This window comes from Solanum lycopersicum, chromosome 10, assembly GCF_036512215.1.
Source record: "Solanum lycopersicum chromosome 10, SLM_r2.1".
NCBI classification, from domain to species: Eukaryota; Viridiplantae; Streptophyta; class Magnoliopsida; order Solanales; family Solanaceae; genus Solanum; species Solanum lycopersicum.
In genome coordinates this window covers 62903006-62928658 of record NC_090809.1, presented here as the reverse complement: position 1 = coordinate 62928658, position 25653 = coordinate 62903006, and the positions used below count along the sequence as shown (strand labels likewise).

The 25653-nt window shown below is 32.0% G+C and overlaps 2 protein-coding genes and 2 long non-coding RNA genes across 4 annotated transcripts; 1 reads left to right on the top strand and 3 right to left on the bottom strand.

Annotated features, from left to right (window-relative positions):
- Positions 1-3859: 3859 nt before the first annotated feature.
- LOC101246391 (cell division cycle protein 48 homolog) lies at positions 3860-9123 on the bottom strand. The gene is made up of 9 exons (XM_004249437.5): positions 8880-9123; positions 8617-8782; positions 6742-6970; positions 5717-6483; positions 5407-5628; positions 5251-5322; positions 4869-5150; positions 4426-4785; positions 3860-4330 (listed from the first exon to the last, which is right to left on the bottom strand). The coding sequence occupies exons 1-9, from the start codon at positions 8906-8908 to the stop codon at positions 4031-4033; spliced, it is 2427 nt and encodes an 808-aa protein (XP_004249485.2). The 5' UTR covers positions 8909-9123; the 3' UTR covers positions 3860-4030.
- Positions 9124-11398: 2275 nt separating this feature from the next.
- On the bottom strand, positions 11399-13312 carry LOC138339171 (uncharacterized). The gene is made up of 2 exons (XR_011212198.1): positions 13190-13312; positions 11399-11863 (listed from the first exon to the last, which is right to left on the bottom strand). It is a non-coding gene; the product is annotated as an uncharacterized lncRNA (long non-coding RNA).
- Positions 13313-15572: 2260 nt separating this feature from the next.
- On the bottom strand, positions 15573-16890 carry LOC101246196 (uncharacterized). Its single transcript, XR_738257.4, has 2 exons — positions 16620-16890; positions 15573-16459 (listed from the first exon to the last, which is right to left on the bottom strand). It is a non-coding gene; the product is annotated as an uncharacterized lncRNA (long non-coding RNA).
- Positions 16891-16977: 87 nt separating this feature from the next.
- LOC101245901 (thylakoid lumenal 15.0 kDa protein 2, chloroplastic) lies at positions 16978-20047 on the top strand. The gene is made up of 6 exons (XM_004249436.5): positions 16978-17256; positions 18834-18937; positions 19176-19266; positions 19369-19437; positions 19526-19635; positions 19729-20047. The coding sequence occupies exons 1-6, from the start codon at positions 17064-17066 to the stop codon at positions 19819-19821; spliced, it is 660 nt and encodes a 219-aa protein (XP_004249484.1). The 5' UTR covers positions 16978-17063; the 3' UTR covers positions 19822-20047.
- The last annotated feature ends 5606 nt before the right edge of the window (positions 20048-25653 follow it).

Below are 25653 nucleotides of genomic sequence, written 5' to 3'. Positions count from 1 at the left end.
ACAGGTAATACTATTATAAGTATGTATAATTAGTATAAAATATATGTATATCAAGTTCTATTTTCTCTTTACTTTTCTCGAACATATTTTGGCTATTTGTGTAAACATCCTTATTTATTATCAAAACTTAAAGAGATCATCATGTGCATTGGGCCGGCTATCTGAATATGGGCCTTCATTTTGGAAACGAAACGCTCCGTCTACTATACTAATCACGAAAAAAATATTAAAGATAATTAATTTTGTTATGAACTATTAAAATGATGAATAGATTGAGACAACTATGTTAGAAATTTTAGATTTCACTTATGAAATCACCTCTAAGTATATTATTATTGTAATTATTTTCATAAAATCACGACGTATAGTTTCAGTATGGATATTTGAGTGCATCTGGCTTATGTATTATTTTCATCTTATTTTATTGGTATTATTTTAATTATAAGCCTGTCATGGCGTATGCCATATTAACAACTCCATATTTTTTTTAATTGGAAAATAAATGCATAAATTTAAAACAATTCTAAAGATTTAAAAATGTATTTTTTCCATATGATTAAACAAAATCTAAAGGAACCATTCATCATGTGGCATAGACTTCAAAAACAAAACAACAAAATAAGAAAGAACAATTTTGTCAAATCAACTATTATATAGAAAACTCTTAGGACATCTTATAAGGTAAAAATAGAAAAATAAATATTTGATTTAACATCAATTGATTTGGACTTCCATTTAATTTTCACCTAACATTCATTCTGGTCATAAATAAATCATTCAGGTTCGGATTCTTTCATTCGACACAATTTAACAGGGGTATATATGTCGTCTATTGTTCTTTCATTTGTAAAAGTAATTGTTATGATCATAAAGAATAATATATCCCGTCTATGTGTTTATAAGAGCCAAAAGTCTTATGAATGTTTTTGTTTTTCTTAAACTCGTGCTCAATCAAATACGTTACGTAAAATGAAATGGTGAGAGAGTGAAAATTCATTTATATTAAGTAGCTCCTAGCCGGCGCGCCCGAAAACATAAGTTTTATACACTCCCTCTCTTTTGTATTTTTTTTTACTTGTATCATAAAAGTGTCAAATCAATCGGGGTCAAGTAAGAAGGAGACAAATGGAGCACTTTTAGGAAAACAAATTAGAATTTAATAGGCCAATAGTATATATTATGGATATCCACACTTTAGAATGTTATTAAGAAAAAAAAAACAAAGGATGAGTACGATGTTTAATAGTAAAAGTATTAAACGATAGAAACCATTCCATAACGTGTGAAAAGCCGATAAGGAGTAAATTTAAATTTCCTACAAAATTAATAAATTATACATCACCAAAATCAAGATTTAATAAGGAAAAAACAAAACTTGCACAAACACTACAACAACAACAAAAATATATTTTAGTAGTGATAATAAATATATAATGTACTAAAAACAATTTAGTAGCAAAAGTTTTTATAAACAATACCATATAAAATTTTGATTATAAATATACATATCATATCATGACTGTTAAATATAATATTGTGACAGCCATAAAATATCATAAAATAATCACCTCAAAATCCTTTATCGTAGTGTAAGTCACTCAAATCTAGTACTATATATATATATATATATTGAAGTGACATATTTATTACTAAAAAGTAAAAACCATATGTACATTTATATTATATCCTCTTCAAACTATAGATAAATGTTCTTTTTTCTTCTTTGATTTCATATCCATGGAACCAAAAGAATTTGAAATTGAAGAGAAAATTATTATTAGTAGTAATGCAAATCGTTGCACCGCGAAAATATCGAAAAAAAATGGTTTGATGAAGAAGTGCAAGGATTTGGCAAAGAAGCAGAAAGCTAAGTTTTATATTCTTAGGAGATGCATAGCTATGCTTGTTTGTTGGCATGAAAGAAATGATCATTGAATTTTATAAGCTTGCAAGTTTTTTTTTATGAATTTTAGTATTATAGTTTTGAATATTGATTTTTGGGGTTTTATAGATTTTATGATTAGTTTTTGTGCTTAAATAATATTGTTTCATCTTGCTTCATAGTTTAATTTCTTGGGAAGAAGCTAATTTAATTGTGATTTCTTAACTAAATATGTGATGAAATAAGTGTTCAAGTTGCCACAAGATATATATTAGTATATATAACTATAGCTTAGATGCATTTAGTATTTGAGTGTTTGAAAGTTTCTCAAGTTAGTTTGGAAAATAAGACTCAATTAATTTTGCAAATTTAAGTTTCCAATTTTTTTTTTTAAAAAAAGTTTATTGTTCCCTACAAAATTATTGTGCTAGAAGTTACTCACTTCGTTTTATTTATGTTTGACTTTGCACAAATCTTTAAAAAATAGTATAACAAAATAATAATTTTACTATATCAACTAATTACTCTTGAAGTAATCTGGAATTCTAAATGGTGTAAATGATTAGTAATTCTTAATAATAAAGGTAACATTAGTATAAAACAATAAATTATTTCTTTGATTTATTAAATTAAACAAATAAAAATGAATATCTACTTGTAATATAAAGTAGACAGAGGAAATAATTTATCCGATCTCAAATATTAGTTTTTGTAGCAAACATAATTTATTTCAAGATATACGATGCATGCTTTAGAAGAATAAGAAATTATGATAAAACGAGAAATCTTTTTAGTTTAGATAGTATTCTACTTTTACATATGACAATATAGGCAAATTTCACAACAAAAATAAAGATACTAAGAGTGAAGTGGTATATAAGATTTAGGTATAATATAAGTTCATACGTATAATATAATTTCGAATTCATTAATATCGTAATTTAAATGATAATTTTTTTTTTAAATTTACTAAATAAAAAATAATACGTATCATAAACTTAGATATTTTCGAAAAGGCAACCGACATTGAGTGGGCATTGTAGAAGGATGAAAGGAGCGGACAGCAAGAATCTGCAGTCTGCACCAAAACAGGGCCACTCGTGTGCACCCTTCTTATTTGGTCCACTTTTTTTGGGCCCCTAAACCAATCAAATCATTTCAATTTCTTCGTTAATATGTGTTTCTTTCATTTTTAATTGTTCAGTATTATATGAAAAAAATAATAAATATATTTCAAACTATCATATGTAATATGATATTTATCAAATATCATGTCAACGAATAAGATTATATCATGTGTTCTGTGTTCTTATTTAGTTTTTCGTTAAAATAAAAGACATACATGCTCTAATTTTTGGACCATAGGGGCACTAATGTCCCAAATGAATGACAGTGAGTATAGTATTTGCATGTCATTAACAATTGTTCGAGGGTGTATTTATCCTTTCCCCTTATATTAATTTAACATATTTCTTAATGAATAATAAATAATACATAATTATGCCATTTCACTTGGTTTCGAATCACATTTATGCCCTTCAACTTTGAGTGTGCACAAGTAACTCTTAAATTTGTATATGACTCGTGTGTTTATTTATTTAAAAATTAGAAAGTTGGAGGTCAAAGTTAAAATTTGAAGCTAAGTTTAAGATCCAATATATGTATTATGCCTAAATAAAATGACAATTTTATTATATTGCTTTTTCAATACAATAGTGTTATATTTTATATCTAATTTTATTCTTAACATTAAAGATTTAAAACCTTTTAACAAAATTATAGCAAGTGCAAAATTTCCTTGAGAGAAGTCGAAACACAATCAATAGTTTAGTAGCTACGTTGTTTGGCACCAATAGTTCAGTTCTTAAATATTAGACTAACGTAGTCTACTAATTCAGTGCTAAAAAATAGTGTTTCCTAATTCAAAAAAACATGTTGTTTGGCACCAAAGTCACATATTAAGAAAATAAAGAAATATAATGGAAGATCCAAATATAAATTAAACTGAGCAAAAAGATCCAAAACATAAAATTATGAACTGAGAGCAGCAAAGGAGAGATTTCAATTTGCTACTCACAAGTTTTTAAACTGAATTAATACAGAGTTTCAAATGTATGTAAAATATGAAAGTAAAAACTTGGGACAACCTTAACTATACAGGTCATCTTCATCTGCTCCACCAGCTGAAGTTGCAAAGGGGTCAGCAGCAGTCCCAGTGGTCCCTGCAGTGCTCGTCTCCGAAAATCGGAATTCAGAACCGAATCCTCTGGACTGTTGCAACGTCTGAGCGAAAGCTTGGTACTTGCGGATATCAGCGTCACTGACACTCCTCCTGGCGTACTTCATTGATTCCTCAAAGTGAGCAGCCTTGATCTCAGGTACCTCGTCTTCAACGTCTTCCTCCATGGCTTCAGGATTCTCACTTCTCCTTTTCTCCCTCTCGATATCCTGCAAACGAACACGTGTGTCCATGTTAGTTTTTATGTAACAAGCGGATGCTAGACTAATAGTTACCAACGGACTAGAGGAGCACAGGAACTTACTTTCTCAATGTTTTCTCTGATGGCGTATTTGCAAGCACGTTGACAGATCTCTGTAATGTCAGCTCCACTAAAGCCCTGTGTATACTTTGCAAGAGCTCTTAGATCGATATCCTTAGAAAGAGGTGATTTCCTTAGGCATGCCTTGAAAATTTGGTGACGAGAATCTTCATCAGGGAGAGGAATATAAATCAATTGGTCAAGACGACCAGGACGCAAAAGTGCAGGATCAATAATGTCTGGCCTATTGGTTGCACCAATAATGAACACAGTTTTCTTAGCGTTCATGCCATCCATTTCAGTGAGGAGTTGATTCAGAACTCTGTCAGCAGCTCCCCCAGCGTCTCCCGAACTACTTCCTCTCTGAAAAATTTAAGATCAATCAGTAAGAAGGACAAATAACAAAAAGAAGCCATAGATTACTGGTTAAGAACAAGGTAACAAACCTGTGTGGCGATTGAGTCTAGTTCATCAAAAAACAGGACACACGGAGCAGATTGGCGGGCCTTGTCAAATATTTCTCTAACGTTGGCTTCACTCTCTCCAAACCACATGGTAAGCAGCTCTGGACCCTTGATACTGATGAAGTTAGCCTGGCATTCATTTGCAATGGCCTTTGCGAGCAAAGTTTTACCACATCCAGGTGGGCCATAGAAAAGGACTCCCTTCGAGGGAGACATACCAAACTTCTCAAATTTCTCAGGATGCTCCACTGGATATTGAACAGTCTGCGCAACAAGTTGATTGAAAATAAAAACAATTAATGTGAAAAGAACAGCAGATTAAAAATAAATTAAAATGGTCATTTCATTAGGACCCTAAACATACCTCTTGGAGCTCACGCTTGACATTCTCAAGTCCTCCAATATCCTCCCATGAAACATTGGGAACTTCAACAACCTGCTCAGACAAAAGTTGCATAATTAAAATCAAATGAGATTTAGTAGGTGTCATAAATAGAAAATAAGAGAAAATCAGACTTACGGTTTCACGCAAGGCAGAAGGATTGCTCGTCCCAAGAGCAGTTTGGAAGTGCTCATTTGTCACAGCCATTGAGTTAAGAATCTCTGCATCAATGGTCTCATCCTCCAAATCTATCACGTCCATCTTCTCTCTGATGCATTGAAGTGCAGCCTCGGTACACAAAGCTGCTAAATCGGCTCCAACATAACCATGAGTGTCTTTGCAAATTCTTTCTAAATCAACCTGCAATGAAAGATCCCAACGTTAATAAAATGCAAGTCTTGATGGAAGAAGATTTGAGAACAGTAAAAAGTTGAAAATGAAAAATTACTTCTTCAGCAAGCTTCATGTTCTTTGTATGGATACGAAGCACCTCAAGACGCCCCACTTCATCCGGAACACCAATGTCTATTTCCCTGTCAAATCTACCAAACCTTCTTAAGGCAGGGTCAATGCTATTGGGGCGATTAGTGGCACCCATAACAATTACATGGGCACGTGACTTAAGTCCATCCATAAGTGTCAAAAGCTGGGAGACAATCCTCCGCTCCACCTCTCCATTTGTCTTCTCACGTTTAGGAGCAATTGAATCAATTTCGTCGATGAAAATAATTGATGGTGCATTCTTCTCAGCTTCTTCAAATGCTTTTCTGAGATTACTTTCACTTTCTCCCGCCAACTTAGACATGATCTCTGGACCATTAATGCAGAAAAAGAACGCACCAGTCTCATTTGCAACAGCTCGGGCTATTAAAGTCTTTCCTGATCCAGGAGGTCCATACAACAAAATTCCTTTGGGAGGCTTGACACCAATAGATTTGAAGAGTTGTGGGTGCCTTAGTGGCAGCTCAACAAGCTCCCTTATCTGAGCCATTTGTTTACGCACACCACCAACATCGTCATAACCAACCTCATCTAGTCTATTCTCATCTTCCCTAATCACAGGTTCACCCTCACAAAATATTTCAGTATCAGGGGCAACAACACAGTATTCAGCGGGATCAGTCTCGATAACCTTGAACTCAACACTTCTCATGCCTCCCCTTACCAGAAAAAGATCACCCTTCCTAACTGGTCTGTATGCTTCAAGAAAATAGGCTGCAGATAAATAAAATAAGGACACAAGATCATATCAGCATTTGTATACACAACTAGGATGTGAATACATTACTTCAACAAGAAACATGAATGCTGATTATAATTAACTGGAGATCATATTCATTGCACTCTTAGGTGTATACTGTAACCTAAGTCCAGCCTATTTATTGCATGCATACACCAAAATCAAATATCCAAATTAATAGTAGCAGTGGCAAGCTAGCAGACAGAAGATATTTCAAAACACAAAATACTTACGCTTCAAGTAAGCATCAAAAAGGTTCCCAGTGACTCCTTCAATGGTGTCATCAATGGGAAGAATGTGTACGCGTTTGCCATATTTGACATCAGGACACTGATGCACAGAGACAACATCACCAAGTCGAACCCTCAGGTTATTTCTGACAACCTTGTTCATCCTAATCTTTGGCACGTCACAGGTGTCATCAGCAAGGGCGATGCAGATTGTATCTTTTCTCTTCTTACCCTGTAAGGAAAAACAAAGTTTTAGACATTAAATCGTACCTAACCATAAGATCATCCCCCCTTAATCATATTATTCATATCCAGCATCCAACTACTATCATGCCCTTCTTGTATCACCATAATATAGTGGTATTACAGAGCAACCTGTATATTCTCAAGTAGCAAAACAGAACTGCGATCATGAGAGCTTAACCAAACCTATTGGTCACAGAACATGATGGAAGAAACAAAAAAGGAATGGGAACAAACACAAACTAAAAATGTCAGCATGCACTATAACCTCTTCAAAAATAAAAGAAATAAACACAAACAGAACAAAGCTAGATTCTTTAGGAGAAAAGAGCCAATATCTAAGCTTCTCTCAGCAAAACTTAATCCATAGTCTTAGAAGTTTCAACACTTCATCGTGAAAATGACTCGGAGCAAAAACAAGCACAGTCATAGAGGTAAAGACAGCTCTAAAATACCAATACCAAATTTAACCATGAACTCTATACACATCAATCATTACTATCTTCCTCAATAGTTATAAGACTCTAACCAATCAAACCCTCATTATCATGTGTGAAATTTAACCCAGAAAAGCTACCAAAGTATAGAAGTTCCACAGCAAAAACCAGAAAATTGAAGAAGCTTAAACAAAATCATGGGTAAAAATCAGATCTTGATCAAGATTATTAGAAACCCAAATTCCAAAAAATTGAATTCCATAACCCTCACACTAGCCACCATTATTGAAAACCACAATACAAAGAACTAAAAACCTATAAAACCCCTCATATAATTGATGAGCCATAAGCACACAGAACTACCAAACCTTAATACTATATGCATATCTAAAAACAGCCAACTCAAGTAAATTTTAACAAAATCATGGGTAAATATCAGAGACCATCAAGATTTCAGAAAGCCAGAACCCCAATTCAGATATCCAAGCAAATTAAAAGAATCCCAATCCAAAATCCCACACATTAAATCGAAAACCATAGTTCAAAGAACTAAAAACCCATCAAACCCCTTACATAATCGGTCATCCATAAACACACAGAACTAAGAACTAAGGCATGCTTTCATTGCTTCCGGGTTCCTAGCTTTCAATTGCATTGAGGAAGGTGATGTCCTATGGTCCACAGTTTACTACTTGCACAGGTAAACACAGAACTCAAGTAAAATTTACCAAAATCATGAGTAAAAATCAGATCCTTGACCAAGATTTCTGATTCCAAACCAAAATTCAGATTTCCATCAAACTCCAGAACCCTCACACTAACCACCATTATCGAGAACCATAATACAAAGACATATCAAATCCCTTTACATATTCGGTCAGCCATAAACTACCAAAGCTCAATACTCTACCTGCTCAGCTAAAACACAGCAACCTCAAAGCAAACTTTACCAATATCATGGGTAAAAATCAGACCTTGACCAAACTTCCTGAATCCAAAAACCCAAACTCAGCTTACCAATCAAACTCCAAAACGCTCACACTAACCACCATTACCAAAAACCATAATACAAAGAACTAAAAACCCATCAAACCCCTCATTCAATAATCAACCCATAAATCCACAAAACAACCAAAGTTCAAAACTTGCACAGCTAATCACAATAAACTCAACTAAATATAAAAAAAACAAATCAAACCTTGATCAATATAGTGTCACCACGAAAAAGCTGAAGCTTCTCCATAGTATCAGGATGAATAGCAACAACAGAGTTATCATCATTGGTTGCTTCATCCACCACAAGTCGATTCGGCGACTTCTTCCTCTCCAAAATCGCTGTACTAAAATCCCTCTTTGTCCCTTTACTGCATACACACAAAAACACATTTTTTTTTCACAAAATACCAAAAAAAAAAATCGAAAATCTAACAAATCGTAAAGATCTGGAAAAAGGGTACTTACGAATCGGAAGATTCAGCTTTGTTAGTCATGATTTTGCAGAAATTGAAGAGTTTTGATTTGTTTGCGTAATATTTATAAGAGAGAAAAAATCGGCCGAAGTTACAGCGAATTGGGAAAACGAAGAGTTATATAAAGAGGAATATCGCTATTTCTTGTTATCAAAGAAATCTGTTTTTTTATTTATTTTTATTTTATAAATATTTGTTTTTAATAGACTATAGAGTATATAATTTTCCTTTTCATTGTTTAAATAGGAAGTAAACACTTTTTATTTTACTTTTCTTTTAAAATAAATAATAAAAAAATTCCTTTATTGTACTTTTCCTATTCTAATATGAATTATAATGTGAACTTTTAGAGTATGCGTAAAATTTAAACTGATCAATAAATTAAATTAAAAAAATATTATTAGTTTATGATTATTTGATGAATGGGTATTTAATGATTTTATAAAATAAATTATAGGGTTATCAATTCGATTGTAATTTTAACTATTAGTTATTATTTTTACTTTTTAGTCTTCAATTCATATTATTGTCCTAATTTGTGTTGCACTTGTATTTAATAATAATTTATTCAATTCAAATATTTATTTTTATAATTAAAAACCGATAAAACAAATCAATAACACAAACCGACTATTTGCAGGTTAGTTTGGAAAAACAAAAGGACTTGGAATATAACAATACTAGCAATCATAAATAGATATTTTTTCAGTTAATTTCTATCAGAATAAACAAACAACAACAACACCTTACCTAAAGTTAATCTATCACTTATAAATAAAAAAGAAATACTAATTATTTATGGAGAAATCTCACAAAATATTTTTTACACAAAAACTGGAACAATATGTATGACTTTCATATGTGTCTTTTTTTTTTTTTAAAGCATCTACCTATTATAGGTTTAATTATCATGACGATATATTACATATTTTTACTATTTAAAAGTGAATTTAATATTACCTTGTTATGTGCAACACCACTCTCATAATATGCGATGTATTATGCTTACTACCACATCAACACTACATCAGCGCCATGTTGAAAATTGTATTTTTTTTATATCTTTTTTTTTTACATTCTTTTCTGGAAAAATTGAAATTCCATACATATATACCTTTAAGATGTGAACATAAACTTTCACATATAGCAAACAAAAAATTCATATTTGTATGCTATAACAAACTTTGCATAATTGCGCTCCATACCAAACATAAATCTGTATAATTTGTTATACATATACAATTGTATAATTCGCTGACCTATTTCGCTGCAATTGTATAATTTGTTTTGCATACAGTTGAATCGAATTAAAATGTATGTATATTGCATAATTATAAGTGTATAGCAAGAAGATATATGTTTTTCTCGCTTTATACAAAAACAAAAACACAATATATACACTTCTGTTGTATAAAGCTAGAGAAAATTGTATTTCACTGCAATTGTATAATTCGCAATTGTATAATTCGTTGGCCTTTTTCTCTGCAATATTTGAAGTTAAATGTTTGTAAATTGTATAATTAAGTGTATAATACGAAGATATACATTTTTGCATGTGTATATACAAATTTCTTTCGCTTTATACAAAACAGAAACAAAATTATACACTTCTGAGTATAAAGCGAGAGAGGCGAGCAAGATTTTTGGGAGAGAGACGTTGGCAAATTTTAGCCAATGTTTGCTATGGAGCACAATTAAATCAAACCCTAGCTATTCCATTTAATTTAGGTTATTAGTTTGCTATTATATATAATTTTCCCTAGTTTATTAGCCACCTTCAATTTTATTTTGTTCATAACATATTATAAAATTACAGTGTATACATCATTTCATTTCTATTATTGTATCTGATCAGAGATACATTCGATATATATGTGCCCGTTTTGAATTAATTCTTAATTACAAGGATATACTATCCAAGGCTATAGCCTATACTAAATGTTTGATATCAAATACACTGATAAAATTGATATTTGCAGGATAAAATCGATATCACAGACAAAATTGATTTTGGATACATAGATACATACAATTAGTAACACTTTGATATATTGTGAAATACAGATACTTAGAGAGGCGAGCAAGATATATATACACATGAAATTGATTTTAGTTATAAAAATTCATACAATTTGTAAAGCTTAGATATATTCGGTAGAGGCGAGCAAGAGAGACAGAGAAACAAGCGAGAGAGCTAGTGTATCAAATATACATACAAACCCCGTTTAGATACATTATATCTAAAACAAATTACACTTAATGTGACCGGCATATACCTAGGAGTGGCAAGTTTCGAACAGGCAACCTCAAAGCGAAAAGTGATGAAATTATCGGACGAAGCGTTATTGCGTGACATATTTTAGTGCCCCCATCTGTTGTTTCATTGGTGTTTGAATTTGAAATCTCATGATTCTAGAACACTCTTCATTAATAATAACAAAACCACATTCTCGGACTCGAGAAAAAAATGTTACTCCTCAATCCAGCGCATATTCTTGTGCGAGATGTAAATCAAGTAAAAAAGCTTTATGGATAAGAGTCATTGCTTAAACAAAAGAAACAATTCGTGAATTTGTAGAGGCCTGTGTTGCTCAGACTCTTCGAAAATATTACGGTGCATGTTGGCATTTTAGGAGCATCCCATCATCTTAATTAGAATACAAAGATGAAATGGGAATGCATCTTATGTTCTTTAACCACAACAGAGAACCTTTGTCCTCTACCTATAAATGATATACTGGAGATGTATGAAAGAATCGTCATTACCATAATAATGGATTTACACCAAGGATCAGCTTCGAAACACTACTTATTTACCCGAGTTATGGATGATCTAACCAACAAAATACAAGACAAAGTCTCATAGTATATTGTCTTAATCAAGAGCTTGAACTCATGTCGAGCTGGATACATGTACTTGAGCAACATTTTCGACCAGTTTTCTGGATGCCGCGTGGGAATATGAAAGAAGAACTGCTGAGATAGTGATAGAAAGAAACCAGAGTACAGTTAACAACAGTGCAATAGCTGTGTTGGTCGAAAGAATTGATTGCATTTTGTGAAGAAAAAAAGAATTCTGAGGTAGACAACTGTTGAACTGAACTGTAGTTCATATTAGTCCACGTAGTGGAGTGAATTGAAGAAAGCATAAGAGGCTGGGGACAAGGGGCCAGCTGGGAAGATAGCAAAAACGTTACTATCATGGCAACTTAGCATGAATATTAATATCTATCCAAAGTACATTGTACCAAGCTGATTATTTATGTACCTGAACCTGTAAATGCTTCGTTTCTTGTATTCTTACCATTCAAATTCTTTACTACCCAATAAATATACATCTATGGTGAACAGTCCTTTTCTCCTTCCCAACTTTCTATGGTGTCAACCCTAACCACATTTGTGTATACACACTGTATGGTACCAATAATAACAACAATATATGCAGTGTAAATCTATGCGGAGAGTATTGTGTATGTATAGAGAGGTTGTTTCCAATACACACTATATGGTACCATACAATGGGGGTGGGGTATGAATTAGAGAATGGGGTTTTTGGTTCAATAGTAAGGGAGTTAAGTGCATGTCATGAATTCAAATTATGCATCGGATTAGAATTTAGAATCGTGTACGAATTGGCTTTCAAGAGTTTCTGAATTATACTAAAGAGAACAAGCGGAAACATAGAAGTAAAGGACAGAGGAAGTACAAGACAATTAGATTTTCGTTCGACAATCCACGGAAGAGAACAGTGTCAAAATGAAAATGTAAATTGGATAAATAGGATTGGTTACTGGCAATCCATGTTCCCAAAGACCCCCTCCAACAGTGACATTTCCATTGTGTCCCTTTGTGGGGAGGACAAGTTGGATAACCCAAAAAATAGCTTGTCAAATGAGAAAATAAAGGCGGACACGGTAGTCAGATACTATAAATAGGAGATTCCAATTCTTTTGGAAATATCACTTAAAACTTTCACAATAGAAAAACAAAAACTTGCACTTTTCTCAACATATTTTAGCAAGAATGAGCAAGAAAAACCAAAAAACAGAAGTGATATGTGGGGACTATTTTGCCGAGGTCAAGAAGATCATGAAGCTTTCTAAAAAGATGTTTCTCCACAAAATCAGCAACTGGAAGAAGTGGAAAGCTCAAGTTACAACTTCAACAAAGAAAGGGCACTTTTCGGTGCTCGCTCTAGGGGTGAATGCAGAGCCAAGGAAATTCTCATTGGCTTTAGATTATCTTTCTCATCCTACATTTATCAAGTTACTAGAAGAAGCAGAAAGAGAATTTGGATATTACCAGCAAGGCGTGATAGTCATACCATGTGAAGCCAGTGAGATCCAAAGACTTCTTTTACGCTGAGATTGCCATACAATGCTGCAGTACATAGGAGTTAAGAACTGTGTGCAACTAAATGAAACTAGTGAAAACAAGTACAAAAGGGTTTGAGCTACCCAAAAGTGAAAAAATTGAGAACTACAATGCACATTGCATGTATGTAAGTTTGTGTTGCATGATTGTTTCAAATAAACGAAATGCAAAAACCATTTTAGACTTGGATGAACCTAAATTATTATTTGCAACTTTAATCCTCGACCATATCAGCTGTAAATTGAAATGGGGCTTCAAGACCCTGAATTTTCCATTAGACGTGTTGAAAGCAAAAGTTCATAGGAAATTTAAAATAGCTAGCAGTAGACCATAGAAAAGGAAGACAGTTTTCTACCCTTCTGGCTTCACACCAAATGCATTTTAATGGTCATTAAATTGTGGTTTGAGTAATAAACTTGGTGCTTCATGTGTTGTGGTGATAAAGTGAATTTAGTCTATTCTAGGCTGTGTAGATTGTTGCCTCAAGTAGGCAACTAAAACCAGTCACTATACTTCTATAGAAATAGAACAGTGACATTAACTAGAAGGCACTGAAAGAGATAGAGTGCAGAGGGTGTCAAAAACGAAATCAATAAAAGTAAGCAGTCAGTCAATAACGACGCTGAATCGAGTTTTATGAACAACATAAGAAAAGTCCTTCAAACGAAATCTATTAGCAAGATGATATGTCCAAAGAACAGTAGAAAATCCAATAACTCATTTATTCAGAAGCAGACAGTGGCAGGTAAGGCTGGTAGAAGTTTTGCACAAAAAGATCATCTCTTAACCATAAAGAAGTAAATAATACAAGTGTACAACCGCTATGTTGAATAACAATAGCAAAAAATTAACGTGATTACAAATATCTTTTTGTAGCAAAAATGGGATGGAGTTCATAGTCCATCAAAAGCACCCCCGATTATCACAAATGATCCAGCTAGTCTAGATATCCAGCAACAGTAACTAAGAGCAAACAGAATGGGCTAGAAATCAGTTGAATAAAATCATTAGAAATATATTCACGTTGCAGAATTCATTGCTGTTAATACTTTAAATACAAAAGAGGCAAGACATTAAAATTTCACAAGGTTTGAGAGCACCAAAAACATAGCCTGGACAAGGCCACTTCAACAATTTAATGATGACAAAGGTTGTAAGGTTTGCAAGAAATGCCATAAGTATGTTTTCTTCTGCAAATTAAATTGATGACACTAGTGGCACTGACAAAAGCATAATGAAGAATCAAATTACCGCTATATTTATTAATATTCTTACTTCTTCCAGTTGGATAACCAGAAGTGGCTGTAATATTTTCTACCAATTGGAGCTCTTGTCCATGGGGATGGTCTATACTGTTCATAGTTATCCTCTTACTAAAAGACGCTTACCTAGGCAATGCTTAGATCCGCTCAACCTGATCTCTTTTGGTTTGGTTCACCCATACATCTCCCAATTGTCTGATTGTTTCTAAGAAGTTTTTGGATATCAAACAGACCTCCCTCAAAAGTATTTTTCATATCTCCTTTTGCAAATCAGTTTCGTCAGCACATGTTGCTCTAGCTAATTGTCCTAAGAAATATCTTATTTGTGGAAATATTTACCACTTACTAAACAAACTATACCATCACCTTAGATCAACGAATGGAAGAGTTTAACTCATTGCCCTCTATACTTTGTTCCAGTTTCATGAATACAGTAGAACCCAAAAAGATCACAGATGATCATCAAGTTGCTATTATCTTGTCAAATTTAAATACAAGTTAAGCACCTATCAGATTGGCATAATGACACTGGAAAAAATCTCCTATATTGGTTTAACAGAAGTAGCAAGCGGTAGACTCGTGAATCCAAGTTACAAGGTTATCAAAACTGTGAATGAACAGGCCGAAGGAAGGCAAACCATAGGCATTTATGAAGAGCAGATGACAGGGATCAGTATCATAGGATAAGCATCATATAATGTTGCACTCACATCTCGTAAGCAAAAAATGACTCTATTTTCATGGGGAGACATGTATTCAGTGATAATCACGAGGGTGGTAGGTAAGAGGATGGCAGTCTGGCAGATTACAGTTATACTATTCGAAGCTGCATACTTCAGCATGTTTAAATGACAAGTTTAATCATTTGACATGAAAAAGCCAAAATTAAGCTATAAGTAAAATGAAGCATCAACTTTTTTGAAGTAAAGATATTATAAGTTGCAATTTTGGTACTCAAATTATTGTTTCATCAATTCTTAGTCCACAAATTATTCTTGTCCCCAGTTTTACTTCCAATTTGCATGAAAAAGAAAAAGAATCACAATCAATCACCTTAAAAAAATACATGATTCCGTTGGAAATCCTTGATAGTTTCCATTTTTGTTCATACTTTTCCTCCCTTTACATTTGTTTGATAAGATAAGGGAACAGATCAGAAAATGGAGAATTAAACAACTAACCTCCAAAAATGCTTTGCGCTACATCAGACTTCATCATAGACTTGTGGCATTCAAAGGACAACTATATTTGACTGACTTCTATCTAGCCTAGTTAAGTGTGATCTTCCTAACCGAATATGAAAGAATCCATCAAACTAGCCATTCCATGAACAAATTTACAAATGAGTCAACTCCTGCTGGTTTTCCGTAGCTTGCCTAAGTATCAGCTCTGCTCTCCTCTTCTTGTCATTTTTCTCTTCATCCCGCCTGAACCCTGATGCTCTCTCTGAGAACTCTTGTTCTTAATTCTCAGATCCAAAGAACCGCACAAGACTTTCTTGCCATATCAACACTCTAAACATACAGCATACTTCTTATTAAAGGTGTTTTCTCCATGTCATATCCAGTTTCAGAAGGATCATCCTTCATTGTCTCGATTGCAGTAGAAAAACATGGTTTTTGTCCATTTCATTATAAAGTTTAGCTCCAATAGGAACTGCAGCCTATATCTTTTTCTCCCTTCCTTTGTTGTCTTCGCTAACTCAATTTTATCAGCAGCTTACGGATCAGATAACCCTCTCATTCTATGCAAACGTGTGTATGCAAGTAAACCGATCAGGAAATGAAGGCAGCCATAAAGGTAATCTCTAGAGCTAATTTCACAAACTCAACAATATCCATGACAATACAAGAATCCAAATCCACAATGATTCACCTCTAAGATCACATATGTACTTCACCATTGAAAACCTTCAAACCTAAACATTTTCACATATCTGTACCACCACAATACTCAATATTCTCCCTTAATTTAAAAAAAAAAAAACTTAACTTTCAGCTCAATCTTAGGGTTACTTATACAACATAAGTACCACTAACAAAAAACCTAAAACACAAAAAAAAATCAAAAACTTATTCAACAAACAAAATACGAACCTGAAAATCCCTCAATTTCACGGTATACACATCGATTCGGGCCAGCGGAGTAAATTAAATTCCTAAATGCAACAAATTTGAGAGCAAAAGAGAGAAGATATGTAATTGCTGCAAATGCGATGAGAGTGATACCTGGAAACGAAGAGGCCAGTTTTTTTCGATATCTCATATAATCTGTTACTAATCTTTTATTGGTGGCAATAATATTGTTAAATTAATTTCGCCGATAGCGAGAGTGTTTTCGAAATATTTTTAAAATATAACCTGTACCTTTATTTCTATAGACAGCTCTCGATAATATAAAGTTGAATCATATTCGATATAAAACATTTTTAATATTTATAAGTTTTAATGTTTAAAATTAGATTGAAATGAAATAAATTAAGAATACATTATTCTAGAGTGAGGATACGTGCCCATTTCTATAGACACAGAGAACTGAAAATGGCTTCTCTTTTCCATCTTCCTTCATCTCTCACATTCAGCAAAATTTGTCACTCTGCCATTAGAGCATCACATTCCCATTCCAGAGTTTCAGTCAAGAATGAAAACCCACTTCCAAAATTATCCAAATTTTCATCAAAGACTTTGAATTTCTTGCTTTCTGGTTCTTTAGCTCTTGCTCTTTCACTAACAGGTAACTTAACAATTAAATTTAGTATTTCTATGAATTGTCTTTTTGTAGTTTGTATAGTTGTTGCAAATGGGTTGTTGTTAAAATTTACAATTTCGACTTTATTGGCTTTGATTTGCATACGAAAGATCGTTACAACTGTAAATTGAATGCGAGGAATTTGTTTTTTCTTTTTCTCAGTCCCTATGTAGTATTTAAGCTTTAGACGGATTGGAATTTTATTTTTTTGCAAAAGGGAGTTCTGAGGAGTTCAGAGTAAGCTGGAGCTCATAGATAAGTTTGATATGCAGTAAAAATTAGCTCATAGTTCAGCGCCTTCGATTTTCAACTCCATTTGTGCATTTTCTCATCAAAGACCACACTTTATTTGTGCTATGTTTAGCAATCAATGAAGTGGGTTGGTTTCAATTTCGATTCCTTATGGAGGCAAAAGTACTAAGTGATTCCGTCCTATTTGTTCAAGCCTTGGTGGTAAAAGTATGTGTGGAATTAGTTTAGGTGTGCTCAAGATGGGCTCCAATAGGGGTGTAGAGTTCCTAAGGGAAGGCAAGCACAATTATATATGTCAAATCCCTAGCTGTCAGCAAGGAAGGTCCGCTATAAAGTCTACCGGCCAGAAAGTCCAACTAGTTGTATGGGGTGGGGTGCTTGAGAAAAGCTGCTTTGGATATGAGTAATTCCTAAAAAAGGAAAAGGCAAAGTCCGGCCGGACGCCGCAGTATAAGCGCTTCAGTTGTCCATAAGTGTGAGCAGCCAATGCAACTTATAATCATTATCAATTTCTCGAACCAAACAGAAATTTATGCTTCTCAGTTTGACTGTGTTCAGATGAACCCATACCACAAGGCTTCATCCGCCTTGTCTCGAGCTGTATAACTCTCTAGCCAGAAACCTGCTGGTCTAAACTACTAGATTATGTTCACAATTTTCCTTGTCAAAGCAATTCTATTATCCGCGTCTAACATTCGATAAGTAATTTCTGATTTCCACAACTTGCTTTCTTCTGTAAGACACAATACCATATTACTTTTCAAATGTATACAGGGAAAGCAAACTGCTGGCCAACAAAACCATTTTCCAAAAACTCTGACTTGAGACCTTAAATTGTCATATTGAGCTCCTCTTTCCAGCCTTGGTTATCTCTTTGAATAAGCCATACATGATGACAAATTTTCATGGCGACGTGCCAGAGGAGTATTGGACAAATACATGCTTCTGATAGAATTTCGGAAATAATCCTCTAGTTTAGCAACAAAACGGAACATCTTGTTGACCTTCTGAAATGACATTCAATAGTATTAGTGAAGATATAATCACTTTATTTACAATGTTGAATGACACAGCATTTGAACTCATTCTGGTATCGTGTACTTCATAACTATAAAGTAAGTACTATCTTAACAATTGGAATGTTAAAACTTAATAATTCCTTTTAATTAAAATAATTTTTAGTTATTTCATAACACTGAATCAGTAGGGGATGCATGTTCTATTTCTTAGAAAATGTGTGCTTTGATATTTCTTGACTTGTTCTTTTCTTGGATTATAATGCTGAGTGAAAAATAAACCTACCATTGTAGGAGTTGGTATTGCTGAGGGATTAGTAGGGGTGAACAAGCCGGAACTGCTACCGAAGGAGTTTACTTCAGTTATTGATGTTGCTGGCTTCCTCTCGGATGGTCAGGTGTGATTTATGGTCCCTTGATAAGAGAGGCATTTTTTATTGTTCTTATGCTCATCATATTTCCTTGCCTTGCTTTCTCTAATTTCTTTTCTCTGCTAAAAGACTTTAGCTACGCGGTTTAAAAAGATATCGCCCTTTTATCTTTTCCTATGCGCACTAATGTATACTTGAACTGACATAGCTGTTATTTCATATGAAAGGAACAAAAATGCTCATGATGGTTATTATTTGTTCACAGGAGAAAAGACTTGCACAAGAGATCACAGATATAGAAAAGGATACTGGTTTTAAGCTGCGAGTTTTAGCTCAGAACTATCCTGATACGCCTGGTACATATACTATTATTGGTGTCTAATTTATCTCTCGTCTATCGGTACTTAACCAAACTTCTTTAAAAGTATAATGGTGTTGTTTCAATGCTATATTCACAGGCTTAGCTATTAAAGATTTTTGGCAAGTGGATGACAGGACTATAGTTTTTGTTGCTGATCCTACATTTGGTAAGTAATATGCCTGAAATCCTTCTCTTTTTCCCAGATAAAATCTGTGCTGTTGAATTATCATCTTGTGCTTACTGTGTTCATTCAGGAAACATACTGAATTTCAACGTTGGAGCTACAGTGGATCTCGATATTCCACGTAGCTTCTGGAGCCGTTTGGCAGGGACATACGGGAACATGTTTTATTGGAAAGAGAAGGTAAAACTTTTTACTTTTTTCCTTTTCCCTCGAGTTGTATTTCAGAGATTTTGAAGTTTGAGTACTCTTATATGAATCTGATGTGTGAAACAGGGTGAAGACGCGTCTATTGAGGCTGCTGTTATGGCTATATCAAGCTGCTTGAGAGAACCAGTTGGTCCGAATAATTGCTCAGAGGTGAAGTAATATCCGCGTTACACTGCAGAGCTTGTTCCATTTTTCAATTGATCTCTGTACAACATATTTGTCGATAAGACGAATGATCAATGTAGTGTTATACAATGTATTTCTTTTTACTGTCATTTTAAAGAAAAGGAAAATGATGAAAGAAGCTATAGACCATTTATTTTCTGGAATTTGAACTTGTGATATTGGCTCCATCAATGAAGAAATTGCATATTTTAGAGAAAAATTTCACACTGTTATGGTCTCTCTTCAAAGATTTTTTAGCTATGAAAAACTACTTGGGGATAGTGTTTCTTGAGGTCCATTTTAGTTGTTATGAATCAGTCTCGGCCCAGCGTCGCGATGTCACACAACTAGTACTTGGGCTAAGAAGGGTTTATGCAAATTGTTGAAAAAAAATGTCTTAGTTCTCTCATCCCTTTCTCTGAGTTCTACTTCTCATTCATTTCTTCTACACGTGTTCTTCAATCCTCTTTCAGTTCTTAAATTCCTTTGTAATTTCAATTACGAGTTAGTGAATAGATTATCAGTTATTTGAATTTGAATTGCGTTGGTCTTTGTTATTGGGTTTGTTACATTAGTTTTGTGATTGCTAAAAACAAATGTTCCAAATATTCGTCACTTTTAAAAAACCAATAATAACAACATACTTAGAGCCTGTTTGGCTCAGCTTAAAAGCTGGTCAAACTGACTTAAAAGCTGGTTTTTGACTTATTTAACTGTTTGACAATACTCAAAACAGCTTATTTTTAAGTTAAAAAAAACTTATTTTAAGCCAAAAGTTAAAAGCTGGGGTAGGGGTGCTTTTTTTTAGCTTATAAGCTGTTTTAAGTTGACCATATTTTTATGTTTTTTCCCTTAATATTTTTATACAATATTCAAATTATCCATATAACCCTAACATCTCTTTCTTCTATTTTTCCCTTTTCACGTTTGGCATAACAACTTCAGCACTTTTATCCAAACGCATAACTGCTTATTTTAAAAATAAGTTTCAGCACTTTCAAAAGTACTTTTTTAAAGCTGCTTTTATTAAGCCCATCCAAACGGGCCCTTAGTATAATTTTACAACTGAAATCAGGGAAGGTGGTGTATACGCATTCTTACTCTTAGCTTATAGAGTTACAGCGATTATTTTTCGAAAGAGTCTCGATTCAAGTAAAACCTGTAAAGAATCAAGTATGGAAAGCAAACACAGTAGTGAAGAAGTCACGTTGAAAACAATAAAGAAGAGAATAATAGCAACAACAAGTTACGATAACCGAAGCAAATGAAACAACGGTTAATACTAAAATCAAAGAATACGATAATAGGAGATTAGGAGGATAATAGTAACAATACTAACATTGAAAATAGACAACACTCAATTACCTGCTAAGTACCCTAATTCTAAACTTCTATCGTATGACATGTTCTGTCTAAGTACTCCCCACTTCTTTCATTAACCAACCTTTACCTTTCATCATTTCCAAGCTCATAAATAGTAATATAACAGTAGAGTTGAAGCAACTTTACAAAATTATTTTTCAAGTTTTATAATGTATAGTTTGAATATATTTTTATTAAGTTATAAAGAAATTTTACATAATAGTAACTCCACTTATAAGATCATTACCACTAAATATATACTATAATCATTTCTTAATAAAGTTATTAATTACTAATTACCCTCAATTAATCTTGAGCTGCAAAATAATCTTGTCTAATTCCTCATGTGAACAAGGAATTTCCAAAACACCTTTTTGTCTAAATCCATATTCTTCTTCAGCCAACTTTAATAAACTCAAAAATATTGGATTTTTTAACCAATTTAATTCTAAAATAAACCTTTTTCTTTCTTCCTTAGTATTGACAGCAAAAATAGCAAAATGTCCTTCCTTCACATCATATGGTACAACTTCTTCATCTTCTATCGACGTTTCTTTGAAATTAATGCTATTTTTATCGTCATCATAACGAGTCGAAAAATAAATCTTGATGACCTTCTTGATTAAAAGCTTAAATATTATCATGCCTTTAATTCTTTCTCCTCCAATTATCTTGAACATTTTCGAAATGATTTTTTTGAGTAAAATTTGTGAGATAATAATGTGTAGAAATGAAAAGGGGAATTTATAATTAAAATATGTAGGATAAGAAGGGAACAAATGAAATTTCTAAGAGGCTTCAAATTTCAATATATGTGGGTCCATTTATTTATATTATATAGTTGTCATCCTAGTGTAATTGAAACATTTTATGGGTTTTTTCCTGCTTTAATTTGCAAATTTAATATATGTTATCCAATGTCTATACTAGTGGGAAAAAAGGTGCATGTATTTGTTGAATATTTTCTAGCTCTTTATATATATGATCTGATTATAATCTAAAACATCATCTATAACAATCTTAATTATATTAGTCAATTTCTTTTTTAAGTATGAAGCTTAATTATTCAAATTTATAGATCTACAATAATATTTTCATAGTATTAATTAAGATATTCGTTATATTAAGATATTTATATATTTAAAAGTTCAATAAAATCTCAATATAATTAAAATGTCTATTCAAAGAAGTTTTACAAAGAAGACAATCCACCGATATATCATTTATTTTCAAAGTTAATTATTGTTAATTGTTATCAAGTATAATCAACACTATTGTCGGTCACTACAATGAACAATCAATATCATTTTCAACCAACCACTAATACAATCATCAATCACTACTATCTATCATCAAACGTGATATATAGTTAACTATTGAAATATATATATATTTTCATTCAAACACTTGCATTAATTACTATAATTCAAGCACTACTTTGCTAGTTAAGTGGTGATGCATAAATATGTAAAAACGAATACGAATTATTGATTCTGATATAAGTTGTGCTTAGGTAACTTAAAGATACGATATAATATTTGTATTTCAAATCAATCTTAGATTAATATTTCAAAGAAATCTCAATCTCAATACCATCAAAATTATTCGAATTAATGAATGTAACTGAAATATATTTGATTAATATTTTAATTTTTTTTTAAAAAAACAAGCATGACCAAATGGACCCTTATTGGTTAGGAGATTTGTCTAGTTTAATGTGACCATTACAAGTGTTGTTAGCCATAAAGATGAATGATTTTTTGAAACATATTGTACCACAATGTTTTGTATCATTCCGTATACTTTCTACAACTGGCACGCTTTATAAGAAAGAGGCGGAGTTAGATAGGGTCATGGGATATATGGAGTCAGACAAATCGAATAGCTTTTCTTGTATATTCTATATTTGTACTAGATAATTAATTATTTATGTATTTTTTTCTCAATTTCTAATAAAATTGATTGTCAATTATTAACGACTCTCAAAACTCTTAACTATCATTTGCCGGTTATCTCATCTTAGGAAAAGTGCATTTAAGATAAAATATTTTGAGCCAACTTCCGTAAATTTTGAATTCAATAATTGAATACAAGGTAATTGAATCATAAGCGGAGTTCAAATAGACCATATCACAAGTAGGAAGTGGGACTAATACAATGAATATACAAATATCAAGTCTCACTCGTTCGAAAGAATTGAAACACATCAAAATGATAAATATATAAATATCAAGTCTCACTCGTTCGAAAGAATTGAAACACATCAAAATGATAAATATATAAATATCAAGTCTCACTCATTCGAAAGAATTGAAACACATCAAAATGATATCCAGAATCATTTTAATACAAATAATAAAATAATCTTGAAATTAATGAATATCTCAAACTATGATAATTCAATCGATCCTAAAATTATTGTCTTTAACAAACTCTTCCATTTTCATCTTCATATATATATATATATATATATATATATATATATATATATGGAGTACTCTACTTGCTTTTATTTTTAAAAAATAATACGATGCATAAAATTTTACACGTCAAGAACTTTTAAATATCTTAGATATGCGATCTTTAAATTTCCATATAACTAAAAAATTATGTATATGTATGTTGAATGGACAAAGTCATGGCTAAACTTCAACTATTTTTACTTGAAATACAATTACAATTGTTACTAATACAATTATATATATATTGTATCTTATTATTTTAATGGATACAATATTTTGATGAAATATATCATTTTAATTTTTGTCATTACATAATGTTACATATTAACAATGTAAAGGATAACCTGACCACAAAAAAAAAGTAGGGTACAAATTAAAATTGATAAAATAGGATTATTGTTGTTATTAGATAATGAGCAACTTAGGAAAGATAATTAAATAATAATAATAATAAGAGATAATAATGTGATCGCATCAAATTAATCTTTACGTAAAATGATATTTTTACGATGAATTTAATCATACAAAACAAATTAAAATATATATAAACACAAAACATCTCCTCTTTCATTACCAAGAGGGAAAATCAAACTTTCCCTAGATTTTATTTTCTACATTTCTCGATTCACATTATACGCTATCTTTTAAAACTTAACCAAACTTCAATACCGATTACATGTCATGCATCTGTCGACTTGATATAAACAATCATATATATATCTCTTCTATGTAAACTGCATGAAATATTAGAAAACCATCACTTTCCTCATGATTCATGCCCTCTTCATAGATTAGTGAGAAAATTGAAGATGAAACATCATATAAACACCTTCCAAACTAGCAATTAGTTAAAGATATGAAGTGATTAATATCTTATAGATTTTTTGAAAACAAAAATAATTAATGGCTCACATGAAAATGTGTATATAGAAGAGATCAAGGGCCTTCATCTTCATGCTACTTTACTTGATAATCATGATCATGCAATATGTTGATTGATATTTCAATTTTTTAAATGACTATTCATATACCAATGGGTCCTTTGTTCCCCTACCTGATTTTTAGGTATTAGTTTCTATATTAAAGATTAAAAGCAAACTAGCAAAAGAAGTTTCAAGAAAAATATATATCGAGCTTAAATTTTATTGGAATTTCTGTCAATTTTGCTTGAACATTAGGCATAGTATACACTGAAGGACCTATTTAAGAGTAACACTTTCAACAAAATTATATATCTTCATACCTGAGTTTTAAATTCTAGGCTCTTGTTAAAGGTGAAATAGTCTGACCAGTATTGCACCCCTATATAGTACTTTATATTTCAAATCTTTAATTTAATTTAATATAATATTAGAATAATCCCATGAAATTTGTTGGAAGAGCAAATTCTTTAATTTTGTTTCCAAATATAAATAAAAATTCAGAATATTTTGGCTTTTCTTTTCCTTGTTGTATAGTTATCCCTTAAATCGTATGGCTGGTCGTTATATGTTGTTTCATAAATATGTTGTTTCATAATGTATTATACAGTACAATATTGATATTAATGATACGATACAATACAATTAATGTACCAATCAAAGCAAATCCAAATTTTAGTTTTTAAATAAAATGAGACTTTTCATTATAACATAACAGTGAATTTAATGATACGATATAGTAAAATTCATTGCTACATAAAATAAGACTTTTCATTATTATATAACACTATATTTAACAATATAATACAATATTTAAATATCAATCAAAACAAACACTACATTTCTAACTAACAAACACAAAAAAGTATAATACACTACAATAGGTAATTAACATGAAGCAAGTCTCAAATGATGTTTCTTATATATTGTGTTACATAGTACTATTAATGTGAAAAAGTATGGATCAAGATAAAACTATTAATTACGAGAAAAAAAGCAAAGGCAAATTAATCGCACCAAATCAGTTTTTATATATATAATATGTGACTTTTCGTTTGTTACATAAAATTAAATTGAACTGT